This window comes from Macrotis lagotis, chromosome X (genome assembly GCF_037893015.1).
Source record: "Macrotis lagotis isolate mMagLag1 chromosome X, bilby.v1.9.chrom.fasta, whole genome shotgun sequence".
Lineage (NCBI taxonomy): Eukaryota > Metazoa > Chordata > Mammalia > Peramelemorphia > Peramelidae > Macrotis > Macrotis lagotis.
Window position 1 is genome coordinate 672,064,575 of NC_133666.1, and position 12,306 is coordinate 672,076,880.

General features: G+C 44.0%; 1 protein-coding gene across 2 annotated transcripts in view; it reads left to right on the forward strand.

Annotated features, from left to right (window-relative positions):
- Positions 1–12,306, forward strand: part of CUX2 (cut like homeobox 2) — a 277,255-nt gene that overhangs the window by 237,058 nt on the left and 27,891 nt on the right. For both annotated transcript variants that reach the window (XM_074205699.1, XM_074205700.1), the window contains 6 exons: positions 4,760–4,951; positions 6,458–6,516; positions 7,542–7,590; positions 7,695–7,794; positions 8,723–9,379; positions 11,925–12,026. In XM_074205699.1, coding sequence (XP_074061800.1) covers positions 4,760–4,951; positions 6,458–6,516; positions 7,542–7,590; positions 7,695–7,794; positions 8,723–9,379; positions 11,925–12,026 — 1,159 coding nt within the window. The remainder of the gene's footprint in view (positions 1–4,759; positions 4,952–6,457; positions 6,517–7,541; positions 7,591–7,694; positions 7,795–8,722; positions 9,380–11,924; positions 12,027–12,306) is intronic.

Here is a 12,306-nt window from a genome sequence, read left to right on the forward strand (position 1 = left end):
GGGCCCTGAAGACAGGGAGGAGTTTCTGCCCATGGAAGTTGGGGTCTTGAGGGTGGTTAAAGAGCCATGAATCTGTAGACCTGATTGCACATGGGTTTATCCGTGTGTGTCTTACAATTGTGTATCGTTTTACTTGTGTCTTCTTGTATATTTGCATGTGTGTATATGGGGGTCTTAAGTGCAGTCTAGTTCGTGGCTATAATCCTTAGCTTCCTTCAAAGCTCAGTTCAACCACCATCTTCCCCTTGAGCTCTTTCTTGATCCCTATAACCTACCTGTGCCTTCTTCTGCCTTGAAATTACTGTGTATAGGGTGGCTAGGTGGCGCAGTGGATAGAGCAGCGGCCCTGAAGTCAGAAGGGCCTGAGTTCAAGTTCATCCTCAGACACTTAATAATTACCTAGCTGTGTGGCCTTGGGCAAACCACTTAACCCCATTGGCTTGCAAAAACTAAAAGAGAATTTACTGTGTATAATCTGTTTGTATATTTTCTCTAAATATCTGTATGTTCATATATATATATATATATATATATATATATATATATGTATGTATATATACAATATATATTGTCTTAGCTGGTAGAATATAAGCTTCTCCAGGGCAGAGGCTGTTTCATTCCCTAACATCCAGTATAGTGGCAGGAGGCAACATATTAGATCCTAATAAAGGTTGATTAATTGATTGATTGCTTCCTCTGTTGGGGCTGCATATGCATCAGCTTCAGCACCTGTGGGTCCAAGTGGGTGCTTGTGTTTGAATGATGATGTGTGGTCGTCTATGTGTCTGAATCCATATCTGTTCAGCCTGCACCAGCATCTGTCTGTGGGTGTGGGAGCGGATTGTGGGTCAGCAGCTTTGGGTCTGTAAGGTGAGTCTTCCCAGCCTCACTCCTCGAGGAGCATGTACATCTGTTTACCTGCTTAAGTGTAACAGCATGGATGGATCTTTATGTCTCTCCCTCCTCACCTTGATGTCCCAGGATGCCTAGTTGCCTTCTAGGCTCAGGTCAAGTACTGTCTTCTACACAAAGCCTGCCTTGATTTCCTCCTCTCTGCCAGATTTTCCTTCCCCATTCTAGGTAGGTAGGTAGATAGATAGATAGATAGATAGATAGATAGATAGATAGAGATTTCTAGATTGATGTAAATAGATATAGAGATAATAAGACAAATAGTCAGAGATAGAAATAGAGAAAAGAATGAAAGAAAATAGATAGATAGATGGAGGAAGATTGATTTATGGAGATAGACATAGGGAAGGGTAGATATGGATTTACAGATTGATGGAGAAAGACATAGAGATAGCAAGACAGGCAAAGAGATAGAAATAAAGAGACAGAGAGAAAGAGATAGGAATGTTTGGATGAATGGAGGGAGATTGATGGAGATAGATGAAAGGATGATAGATAGATAGATAGATAGATAGATAGATAGATAGATAGATAGATATAAATAGATGAAGATAGATAATGGGATGGAGAGATAGATGATAGAGAATTTGGTATGATGGATTGATACACTGGACTTCAAATCCTTCTTAAGACATTTACTGTGATCTTGGGCAAGTCACTTCCCTAGGCCTCAGTTTCTTCATCTGTAAAATGTTCCTTTTGGCACCAAAATATGATCCTTTATTGTCTCCTCTGGCTAGATTGTAAACTCCTTGAGGGCAGGGACAGTTTCCCTTCTATCTATGTAATCCCAAGATCTGGCATATCATAAATACTTAATAAATCCTTATTAACCAACCAGTGCACAAATCGATATGTATGAGGGCACCTCAACTAGTCTGTTAAGTCCATGCCTGGGTGTTTTCCTCTCTGTTAAGTCCATGCCTGGGTGCTTTCCTCTCTGTTAAGTCCATGCCTGGGTGCTTTCCTCTGGGAGGGTATAGAGGTATGGACATGTCCACATCTGTTTGTCTGCTCAGCTTCATATGAGCTTGTGTTCCTTTGTATTTGTCCACTGTCTATGTATGAATGAAAGAGGAGAGTGAATGGGAGAGGGTGAGTCCTCTTCAGTCTGGTATCTGCCAGTGGCTCTTAATTAACCCCCTTGGAACCCAACAAACAACTGTGCTAATCAGTCACTAGGAACTTGGCTGGTTTGGGGGGGTGAAGTTTTTTCATAGTAGAAACAGTGAACCTCAGTGCTAATTAATTTAATGTATTAATGACATCCGTTTCCTGTTTCAACTGGCATTAATCTTCCCTGCAGAATAGCCTTTTTTTCCCTTGTTACCTGTTGTGTTTGTTCAATTGTAGCCCTTGCCTAGGACCATGCCTTCCTTCTTGCTCCCCTCCCTGTCTTTCTTTCCCATTCCCCCATAATAGATTCTCAGAATTCAGAAAACAGAAACCATTGAATTTAATGATAAAATGGAATTATTTCTGGAATTTGAGCCAGAGACTTCCCTGGACCTCAGTTTCCTTCTTTGTAAAATGAAATAATTGAACAAGATGAGTTTTGAGATTCTTTCCAGCTCTAGAGCTGAGATTTGATGAAATGGTACTTCTCCCTGAGATTGGAAGCCATGGCAATTTGTGGGAAGCTACAATTATTCTCCAAGAGGTTTCTTACTAATTTCAGGTTAGTAATGGCAGCCCTGACCCAAAAATGCCCCAAGAGACAAGGCAGCAATATGGTCAAAGAAAGGAAATCAGATTCTCTGATTGACCATTTTCCTACCATAATCCTAGTCAGAGAATTTTGCAGTGTTCAAGCTGGAGGGAACATTTGAAGAGACAGTGGTTGATGGGCTCATGATTTAGAATCAAGAGAGACCTGGTTTCAGACCCTTTGACACTTACTGGAGACTTTCCTGTCTCAATTTCCTCATCTGATGAATGGGTGACAAAATGATCCTTGCTTCAGAGAGAAACTGTGACGTGAAATCATGTAGGGAAGGTATTTCATAAGCCTTAATATACATATCTCATCCAATCCCCTCCCTTCACAGAGGAATAGAGTAAGACTCAGATTATGAAACCCCAGTCTTTAGAGTTGCATGGCACCATCAGTAGGCAAGTGACACATAAGAAGCAGAGACACGGACTATTTTATATCCTGGGTCTTCAGAGATCATCTGGTCCAACTCTGACGTTTTACAGATGAGGAAATTGAGACTTGGGGAGATTAAGGGACTTGACCACAGTCATCTAACCAGAATTCAACCCCAAGACTTCTGACCCCACATATAATCACAGCACTTGGGTGCTCAGAACACTGGCTTACAACTGTAGGGAACTGGAAAACAGAAATTAAGACCTGTCTCTCCACTAACCAGAGCCTAGGTTCTTCCTCTGCAAGGAGGTGTTGAACTTATACAATCTCTAAGAGCAGCCAAATCAGTCAACGTTCTAATTGCCAAAGATGCAATGAATGACCAAAATTTGTTTCCTGTGCTCAAGAAACTTACATTCTCATGAAGAAGGCACCACAATAAATATAAAATGCAAAAAGCTCTGACATCCCCTGTTCCAAGACCCCTCCCAGCTCCAAGGTCCCCTATTCTAAGGGTCCTCCCATCTCCGACATTCTCTGGTCTAAGGACCCTCCCAGTTATTTTTTTGAGTTATCATTCTATTTATTTTTAAAGAAGTATTTATTGAATTTTTTTCATTTGCAAATATATGAGTTCCACATTTTTCTATCACCCTCCTTCCCTCCCTACTCCCTATGACAGAGAAGAGTCTGGTAAAAGTTGTACATGTACTTTTGTGCTTAACATATTTACATATTTCCAGCTCTAGAGCTGAGATTAGTCATGTTGTAAAAGAGGAATTAGAACTAAGGGGAGGGGCAGCTAGGTGGCATAGTGGATAAAGCACCGGCCTTGGAGTCAGGAGTACCTGGGTTCAAATCCAGTCTCAGACACTTAATAATTACCTAGCTGTGTGGCCTTGGGCAAGTCACTTAACCCCATTTGCCTTGCAAAAAAACCTAAAAAAAAAAAGAACTAAGGGGAAAGAAAAAACCAGGAGAAAAGAAGGAAAAACATAAAAAAAGTTTTTAAAAAATGAGCATGCATTCAGATTCCATTGTTTTTTTCTTTGGATGTGAATGGCATTGTCCACAACAGGTTTCCCAGGCTGTCCTAGCTCTCTGAACTCCTGAGAGGAGTTGCATCCATCACAGTTGATCATCTTACAGTGTTGTTAATGTATACAATGTTCTCTTGGTTCTGCTCCCTTCACTCAGCATCACTTCATATAATTCTTTCCATGCTTCTCTAAAGTCCGATCACTCATGATTTCATATAGAACAATAGTACTCTGTAATATTCAAATATCATAACTTGTTAAGTTATTCCCCAATTGATGGGCATCCCCTCAATTTCCAATTCTTTGCTACCACAAAAAGGGGCCCTCCCAATTCTGACAGTTTAGTATAACTTTCATAATTCACAATGAAGTAAAAAGGAGTCATATCACAAAACTGTAGTAATAACAAACAAATCATTGTCCAGAAAAAAAATTTGAAGTGAGCTTAAGGATTGGAAGTATCAGACTATAGAGAAAGGAGAAAAACATTCAGATAAGGGGTCAACGGAGCAAAGGTCTGAAGGTGGGAATTAACTTTTATATGTTGATGTAGAGAGTTATAGTCTACAGCCATTTCAAATATATAGTCTAGGACCATTTCAGATTCCATGCAGGCTTCTTGGTTTAGAATTCAGGTAACTGATTCCTCTTGTCCCTCCCCCTCTTCAAGAGTCCTGCTCCCCTCCCAAAGAGTAAAATCCATCTCTGCTCTCAGGATAAGGTCAACTATGCCCTATGCTCTGGACCCAGGCTGGAGGCTGCCCTGGCCTCCAAGGACCGGGAAATCCTAAGGCTTCTGAAGGACATCCAACAGCTCCAGAACTCACTCCAGGAGCTGGAGGAGACGTCGGCCAATCAGATAGCTGATCTGGAGCGGCAGCTAACTGCCAAGACGGAGGCGATTGAAGTAGGTGCAGTGAGAAGTGTCTGGAAAGGGGTCTGGGAGGCCAAGGGCAGACATGCACATAGGAAGAGAATCTCAGGTCACAAAATTGGGAGCTACTTGAATGGCCATCTTATCCAACTCCCTTCCTCCATACACTCTTATGCCATCTCCCCAAAAGTGGTCCCCCAGCTTCTGCTTGATAACCAGTGAGAAGCCCACCCACCCCACCCCCCCACTTTATAAGGCAACCAGATCCACTTTGGGACCATATTCATCATAAGGAAGATATCAAAACTGGCTTTGACCTTGATACTATAGTTGAAACCCTCAATGACTTCCTTCATAAGAAATGCCCACGGGAAACAGTCAAAAGAATTGATGTTTTTAAATGGGAGTGATTACCTTCATTACAATTATCTAGGGAAGGGGCAGCTAGGTGGCATAGTGGATAAAGCTCAGGCCCTGGAGTCAGGAGTACCTGGGTTCAAATCCGGTCTCAGACACTTAATAATTACCTAGCTGTGTGGCCTTGGGCAAGCCACTTAACCCCGTTTGACTTGCAAAAACCTAAGAAAAAAACAAATAGAGGGCAGGCTAGGTGGCACAGTGGATAAAGCGCAGGCCCTGGAGTCAGGAGTACTTGGGTTCTAATCAGACCCCAGACACTTAATAATTACCTAGTTCTGCGGCCTTGGACAAGCCACTTAACCCCATTTGCCTTGCAAAAAAAAAAATTATCTAGGGAGAAGTGGCATGATAGGGGAGAGAGAGAGTTGGCCTAGTAGTCAAGGAGGCCTCAGGCCCACCTCTGACATTTCCTGGCTTAGCTACCCCAGGCAAGTCACCCGATGTCACAGTGGCCAAGATCATTCTCTAAGTACAATAATACAAGGCAGGGAGCCCCACACCAATGAAATCACAAATCTAGTCAGAAATTTATCAATGACATTTCTCCACACACACCCCGACGGGTCTAATATGGCCAGTCCAAATTGTACAACCTTTTACAGAATTCTTATCAGTATGAATGGACCTCATGAAGGCAGAGATTTTGTCTCATCTAACTTTCTTTCCGCCACCTCCCCAAAGGTCTCTGCCACAGTGGGTAGTTTATAAATACTTGTTGAAAGTTGATGAATTGTCCCAGGCGCCCTGGTCTCCCAAAACTACCACAGTGGAGTCCAGTGAGAACGATGGCTGTGAACACTTGGGTTCAAATACTTCCTCTGAAACTTGCTAAATGACTGTAGGCATGTCAGTCCTAAGTTATCTGGGCAGCAAAAGAGCCTCCCTCTCAAGTGTAGGATCCAAGATCATGGGTGGCCAAGAAAGTGGCTGAAATTTGTTCTTGAGTTGAAGTCCCCCCTCAGAAGCCAAACCCCAGAATCAGAGCCAGAGACTCTGAGAGAACCATGGAAATACTCAGTGATAGAGCTTGGGGTAGGACAAACTTTTCCTGGGACGTAGAGATCTTTATCTGTCTGCCACAAGCACCACTAACTCTGCTTTTGTGGTTTATTGTTTCAGAAGTTGGAGGAAAAGCTCCAGGCTCAGTCTGATTATGAGGAAATTAAAACAGAGCTAAGGTATGGTGACTATCCCCCATTCTCTAGAGAAGGACCCCGAGCTAGGGGGAGGAGCATGGCTTCCTCTCTTCTCTCCTTTTTTTCCCTCCTCTGTTGTCTCTTCCTTCATCTCTTCTTTCTCCTTTCATCTCTCCTCTTTTTCTCTCTTCCCTCTCTTGATTCTTCTCTCTACTCTTTCCTTGCTCCTGTCTTCATTATTATCTTCCCTTTCTTCTCCTCTCTTCTCTATTTTCTTTCTCCTTTCTCTTTACTGCCATTTCTTCTCTCCTTTTCCTAATCCCTTTCCCTTTCACTTTTTTCTTTCCCCTTTTTCCTTCTTTCTCCCCTCTTCTTTCTCCTCCCTTTCCTCTCTTTTTCTCTCTCTTCTATTTCTTTCCTCTTCTCTTCTCTTCTTTTAGCTCTCTTCTCTTCTAACATATCTCTCCCCCCACATTCTTCATTTCTCTCTTCTTTCTCCTCTTGTCTCTCTTGTTCCCTCTTCCTTTTCTCTGTTTGAAGGAATTAGTAGAATAGAGTGCACCCCTGGAAAAAACTGCAAAGTGGACCAAACTTTGTTGGTAGCTCCCTCACCTCCCTCTCTTTTGGGGGATCCCTTTCCCACTGCCCATGGTCCATCCCACCAGTCTCTGACTGCCCAGGGCATTGGTCCTACATAGCATGCCCTTCCCTCAACTTTCTCCTTGCATCAGGGAACTCCCAGCCAGAATCTCTTCTGTCCATCCTCCCACATCAGACTGGGTCCTGTTCTCATTCAAGGGGATCCTGAATATTAAGTCCTTTAGTTAATCAGCTTATTACCCTTCCTATGCCAAGGCATTTGAGAACATGTGGATCTTTTGATGGACCTACTTCCCCTACATCTAAGAATGACCATGGAGTTGGGATTTGGGAAGCATACTATGTCCTTTAGTTAAAACGTTTATCCTGTGGGAAAGATAGTTGGCCCAATTAGTGGTCCTTTCCCCATACTTGAGTCAGGACTCCCGGGGGCACCAACACCAAGTGATTTCCCCTTTCTCTGGCAGCATCCTGAAAGCTATGAAACTGGCCTCCAGCACCTGCAGTCTCTCCCAGGTAAGCATCTCTATCTGTGCCTAGGAAGGGAGAAAATTTTCCAGGTCTGAATTTAGCCTAACTTATCCCTCTTCCCACCCCCATCTGGGGTATTGTGTCTCCAGAGTATGACCAAGCCTGAGGATGCTTTGATGATAGGAAAGGATGGATTCTTTCCTGCTCAAAAATTTCTACTGGAAAAGCCGAGCCTTCTGGCCAGCACTGGTAGGAATGATGGGAGCTGCAGAATGTGGGGGTCATGGGGAGGAGGACCAGTCCAAGGAGCCTGATTGCCACTATGTACTTTTCTCTCCCATTGAGGAGGAGGAATGAGTCTGGGAGGAGTTCACTCCATGAGGCTTCAAAAGGCCGACCATGTCACTCCCTCATCTCCTATAGCCACAAAACTGAAACTCTGAAACTTGGGGATTATCCCTCTAGATCTGGAAGGAGATTTAGAGATCATCTCATCCAAACCTTTATTTTACAGATGGGAAAACTGGGGCCCAGATATATAGGATCAGTTTAGATCTGGGACAGACTTCTGAGGTCATCATTTTGCAGAGTAGGAAAGAGATGCATAGAAAGGAGTTCTCCAAGGTCATACAAATAGAGGTACAGTTAGAATTTGACCTCAGACCCCTGAACTAAACCCCATGGCCTCTTAAGAGCTCACCCTAAGTTCCCAGACTCATCTCACCCCTGATCAAACACTTCTCTCTCTGAACATATTTATTTCTGCCCACCTCCCCCATTTTCCAAATAGGGAAACTAAGGTCCACTGAAAGGACAGTAGATGTGAGATGAAGTTAGGGTGGGGAGCACTCACCGAAAGAGCCATTCCTTGTTTGGTCTTCATCCTGTAATAGTCATCTCTTAGAGTAACCTCGGGGTAGCCACCCACTCCCAACTCAGGGTTCAGCTGTAGGCAATGTGTTTCTTGATTTCTTTATGCCTCAGTTTCTAAATCTGAAATGTAAAGGATAATCTCTGCCCTGCCTACTTCAGGGATTCATTACAAAATCAAATGAGATGATGGAGATAAAAACCTCTTCAAAAATCGTGAAGGTTCTAGGGATGAAAGAGACAGTTTCTTTGGGGAGGTACCCACTGACCTTGGCCCCTATAGCTCTCTTCTCTCGTTATTCTCTAGAGGAAGATCATTCCGAAGATGATTCTGTCAAAGACTCTCTGGGAACCGACCAGTCCTACCCCTCCCCACAACAGATCCCTCATCCTTCAGGGCCAGAAGACCCCATCTCCCCCAGCCCTGTCCAGTCCCTGCTGGGCCCTGCCTTGCAGGAAGGTCAAAGGACTTTCTCCCTGTCCCCATTCCCCAGTCTGGGACCTGGAGAGAGGCTCCCAGGGGAGGCACTACTCCCTAAGCCAATGATGCCCCCAGCATTCAAGGGTGAGGGTGGGGGCCTACTGGTGTTCCCACCAGCCTTCTACAATGCCAAGCCCCCACCGCCTCCGGCTCCCCCCAACCCACCTGCCAGCACTGATGCCACAACCCCTGGGCCTCCTGGGGACCAAGTGGAAGGCAGCACAGCAGATGAGGAGCAGTTGGACACGGCCGAGATTGCCTTCCAGGTGAAGGAACAACTACTGAAACATAATATCGGGCAGCGAGTGTTTGGCCACTATGTGCTCGGGCTGTCCCAGGGCTCTGTCAGTGAGATCCTGGCCCGGCCCAAGCCCTGGAGGAAACTCACAGTGAAGGGCAAGGAGCCCTTCATCAAGATGAAGCAATTCCTGTCTGATGAGCAGAACGTGCTGGCATTGAGGACCATTCAGGTGCGCCAGCGAGGTGAGTGAACCACCCATCCGCCATCTTCCAATGGGCTGCATCCCGGTCACAGACAACTCAGATCATTCTCAAGTCAAATCAAGTCAATTCAATCCGACTAACATTTCTTAAACACCTACTCTGTGCCCAACCCTGGAGATACAAGCACAACAAAATAGAAATAATCCCAGATCTTAAGGAGTGTAGCTTCTATTGGGAGGAAGCAACATGAACAGAGTTAAGACAAAATATACACAAATAAAATGAAACGATAAAAAGACAAAAATAAAAACCCTCAAGGGGAAGAGGAGTGGTACGGCAATATAAGTAATTACCACAAACATTTCAAGGTGCGGGAAAGGTGTTGAGTTAAAATACTAAAAAACAAAAGGAATTAAGTAATAAAAAAAAAAAACCCTTATGTAGATAGTGACATCTGAGCAAATCCTTCCATTCAGGTCAGTTCAATAAGCATTTCTTAAGCACCAGGCCCCACACTACATATTAGGGATGCAAAGACAGAAACAAAACATTTCCTACTCGAGATGAGTTTAGATTCTAATGGGAGAATTTATCTAAAATTTAGCACCTTGCTCCATAAGGTAGAAATCAAATCAAGAAATATGGATTAAGCAAAATTGTATGCAATTCACCATGCTGTTTCCTTTGGTGCTCTGATGTACCTATGGTCTCACCAGCATGGATTCCAACTTCTCCTTGCTTGCTCAGCCTGGAAGACACTTCTCTACATCCAGCCTTTGTCCTAGAGAGTCTTCATTGGGTCAGTTCTGGACATCATATTTTAGGAAGGATGTGGATAAGCTAATGGGCATCCAGAGAGTTGGCATCTAGACAGCAAATATGGGAATGATTGAAGATACAAAGAATGTTGAAAATGGAGAAGAAAAGGGCAGGAGGTAGAAAGTAGATAGAAGATAGAAGATAGGGATGGACAGGTAGATGGCTGATAGAAGAATGACAGGGAGGTGATACCTTACTAAATAGAATGCTGGGTCTGGAATCATCTTCCTGAGTTCAAATCTGGCCTAAGACACTAGCTTACTAGCTGTGTGGCCCTGGACAAGTCACTTCACCCTGATTGGCTCAGTTTCCTCATCTGTAATATGAGCTAGAAGAGGAAATGGCAAACCACTCCAGTATCTTTGTCATGAAAACTCCAAAAGGGGCCACGAAGAGTTGAACATGTCTGAAATGACTGAACTAAATAGATATATGGATAGATAGATAGATAGATAGATAGATAGATAGATAGATAGATAGATAGACCAACAGATGGATGGGTGGATGGATGGATGGATGGATGGATGGATGGATGGATGGATGGATAAAGAGAAAGAGAGGGAGACATAGATATAGAGATGTATGGAGAAGTAAGTAGATGGAGATAGAGATGGATAGCTAAATAGACTGAGATAGATTTATATAGAGATATAGATAGATGATAGATAGATAGATAGATAGATAGATAGATAGATAGATAGATAGATAGATCGAGCATCTACGTTTTTACTAGATTCTAGGAAGCAAGACAATCCTTGCCCTCAAGGAGCTTACACTCCAATGGGAGAAGACAACCCACAAAGTGGAACTGGCTGGGCCATGCAGACGGTGGCATGGTTTGGAGCTTGTGGCCAGGAAGTAAGATGGATATCCAGAGAAGATGGAAGACATCTTGGGGGACTAGGAAAGGTTGCCTGCAGAAGGTGAGGTCTGGAAGGAAGTCCCAGAAGCAGAGATACACAAGAGTGCTCTAGGCCTGAAGGACAGCCACAAAATGCTCAGTGTCTTGTGTGAGGAACAGCCAGGAAGCCAGTGTCACTGGACATCAGAGAGTTTGTGAAAATGGGAGATAAAACATAAGGAAACTAGAAATAATAATAAAATAAGGAAACTAGAAATAAAATAGACCAGGTTCTGAAGGTTATTAAAAGTCAGACAGTGAATTTTTATATTTGATCCTGGAGGTAAAAAAGGAAACATTAAGGGTTATTGTGTAGGAAAATGGTGAGATTAGAACTGAACTTTAGGGAGATCACTTTTGCAGCTGAGTGGAAGTTGGATTGTAGTGAGGAGAAACTCGAGGCAGGGAGACCCACTGGCAGTTTGTTAAAAGTGCCCCAGGAAGGAGCAGCTAGGTGGCACAGTAGATAAAGCACTGACCCTGGAGTCAGGAGGACCTGAGATCAAATCTAACCTCAGACACTTAATAATTGCCTGGCTGTGTGACCTTGGGCAAGTCACTTGACCCCATTGCTTTGCCAAAAAAAAAACAAAAACAAAACAAAGGAGAGGTCCAGGAGATGAGGGCCTGCACCATGGTGAGGGCAGTGCCACAGCATTTAGTAGGTCCTCAATAACTATGTTTGTTTAATTAGTCTGTGTTTAGCTTCCACATCCCAGGCTATCCCATGAGTTTCTAAGACCCCATTGCCAAATTAAGCCTAACCAGGAGCTGGTCTAAGGAGCAGTGACTCTTGGACAGCAGCAGGGCAGGTGGGGCCCCCAGTGAACCCCCAGTGACTGGCCTCTTCTCACCTCTGACCAGGCAGCATCACCCCAAGGATTCGGACACCTGAGACAGGCTCAGATGATGCCATCAAAAACATCTTGGAGCAAGCGAAGAAGGAAATTGAGTCCCAGAAGGGAGGTGAGTACAAGCAGTTCCCCTCTCCCTGCACCTTCCCCTACTACCCTAGTCCCCCTTTCTCTGAGAGTCCCCATACAATGCAGAGAGGAAATGGGCAGATCTTGGAGGCCAACTTCTGAGAATCTCTCTTTGTGGGAGCCTGGGCCAAAGGAAAGAACCTGTCCACGCTGGAATGGGAAAGACACAGAGAGAGGAAGAAAAAGAGTGGGAGAAACAAAAAGAGATAGAAAGTGGAGGGTATGGGGGCGATATGGATGGATAGTGATGGACAGTGAGAAAC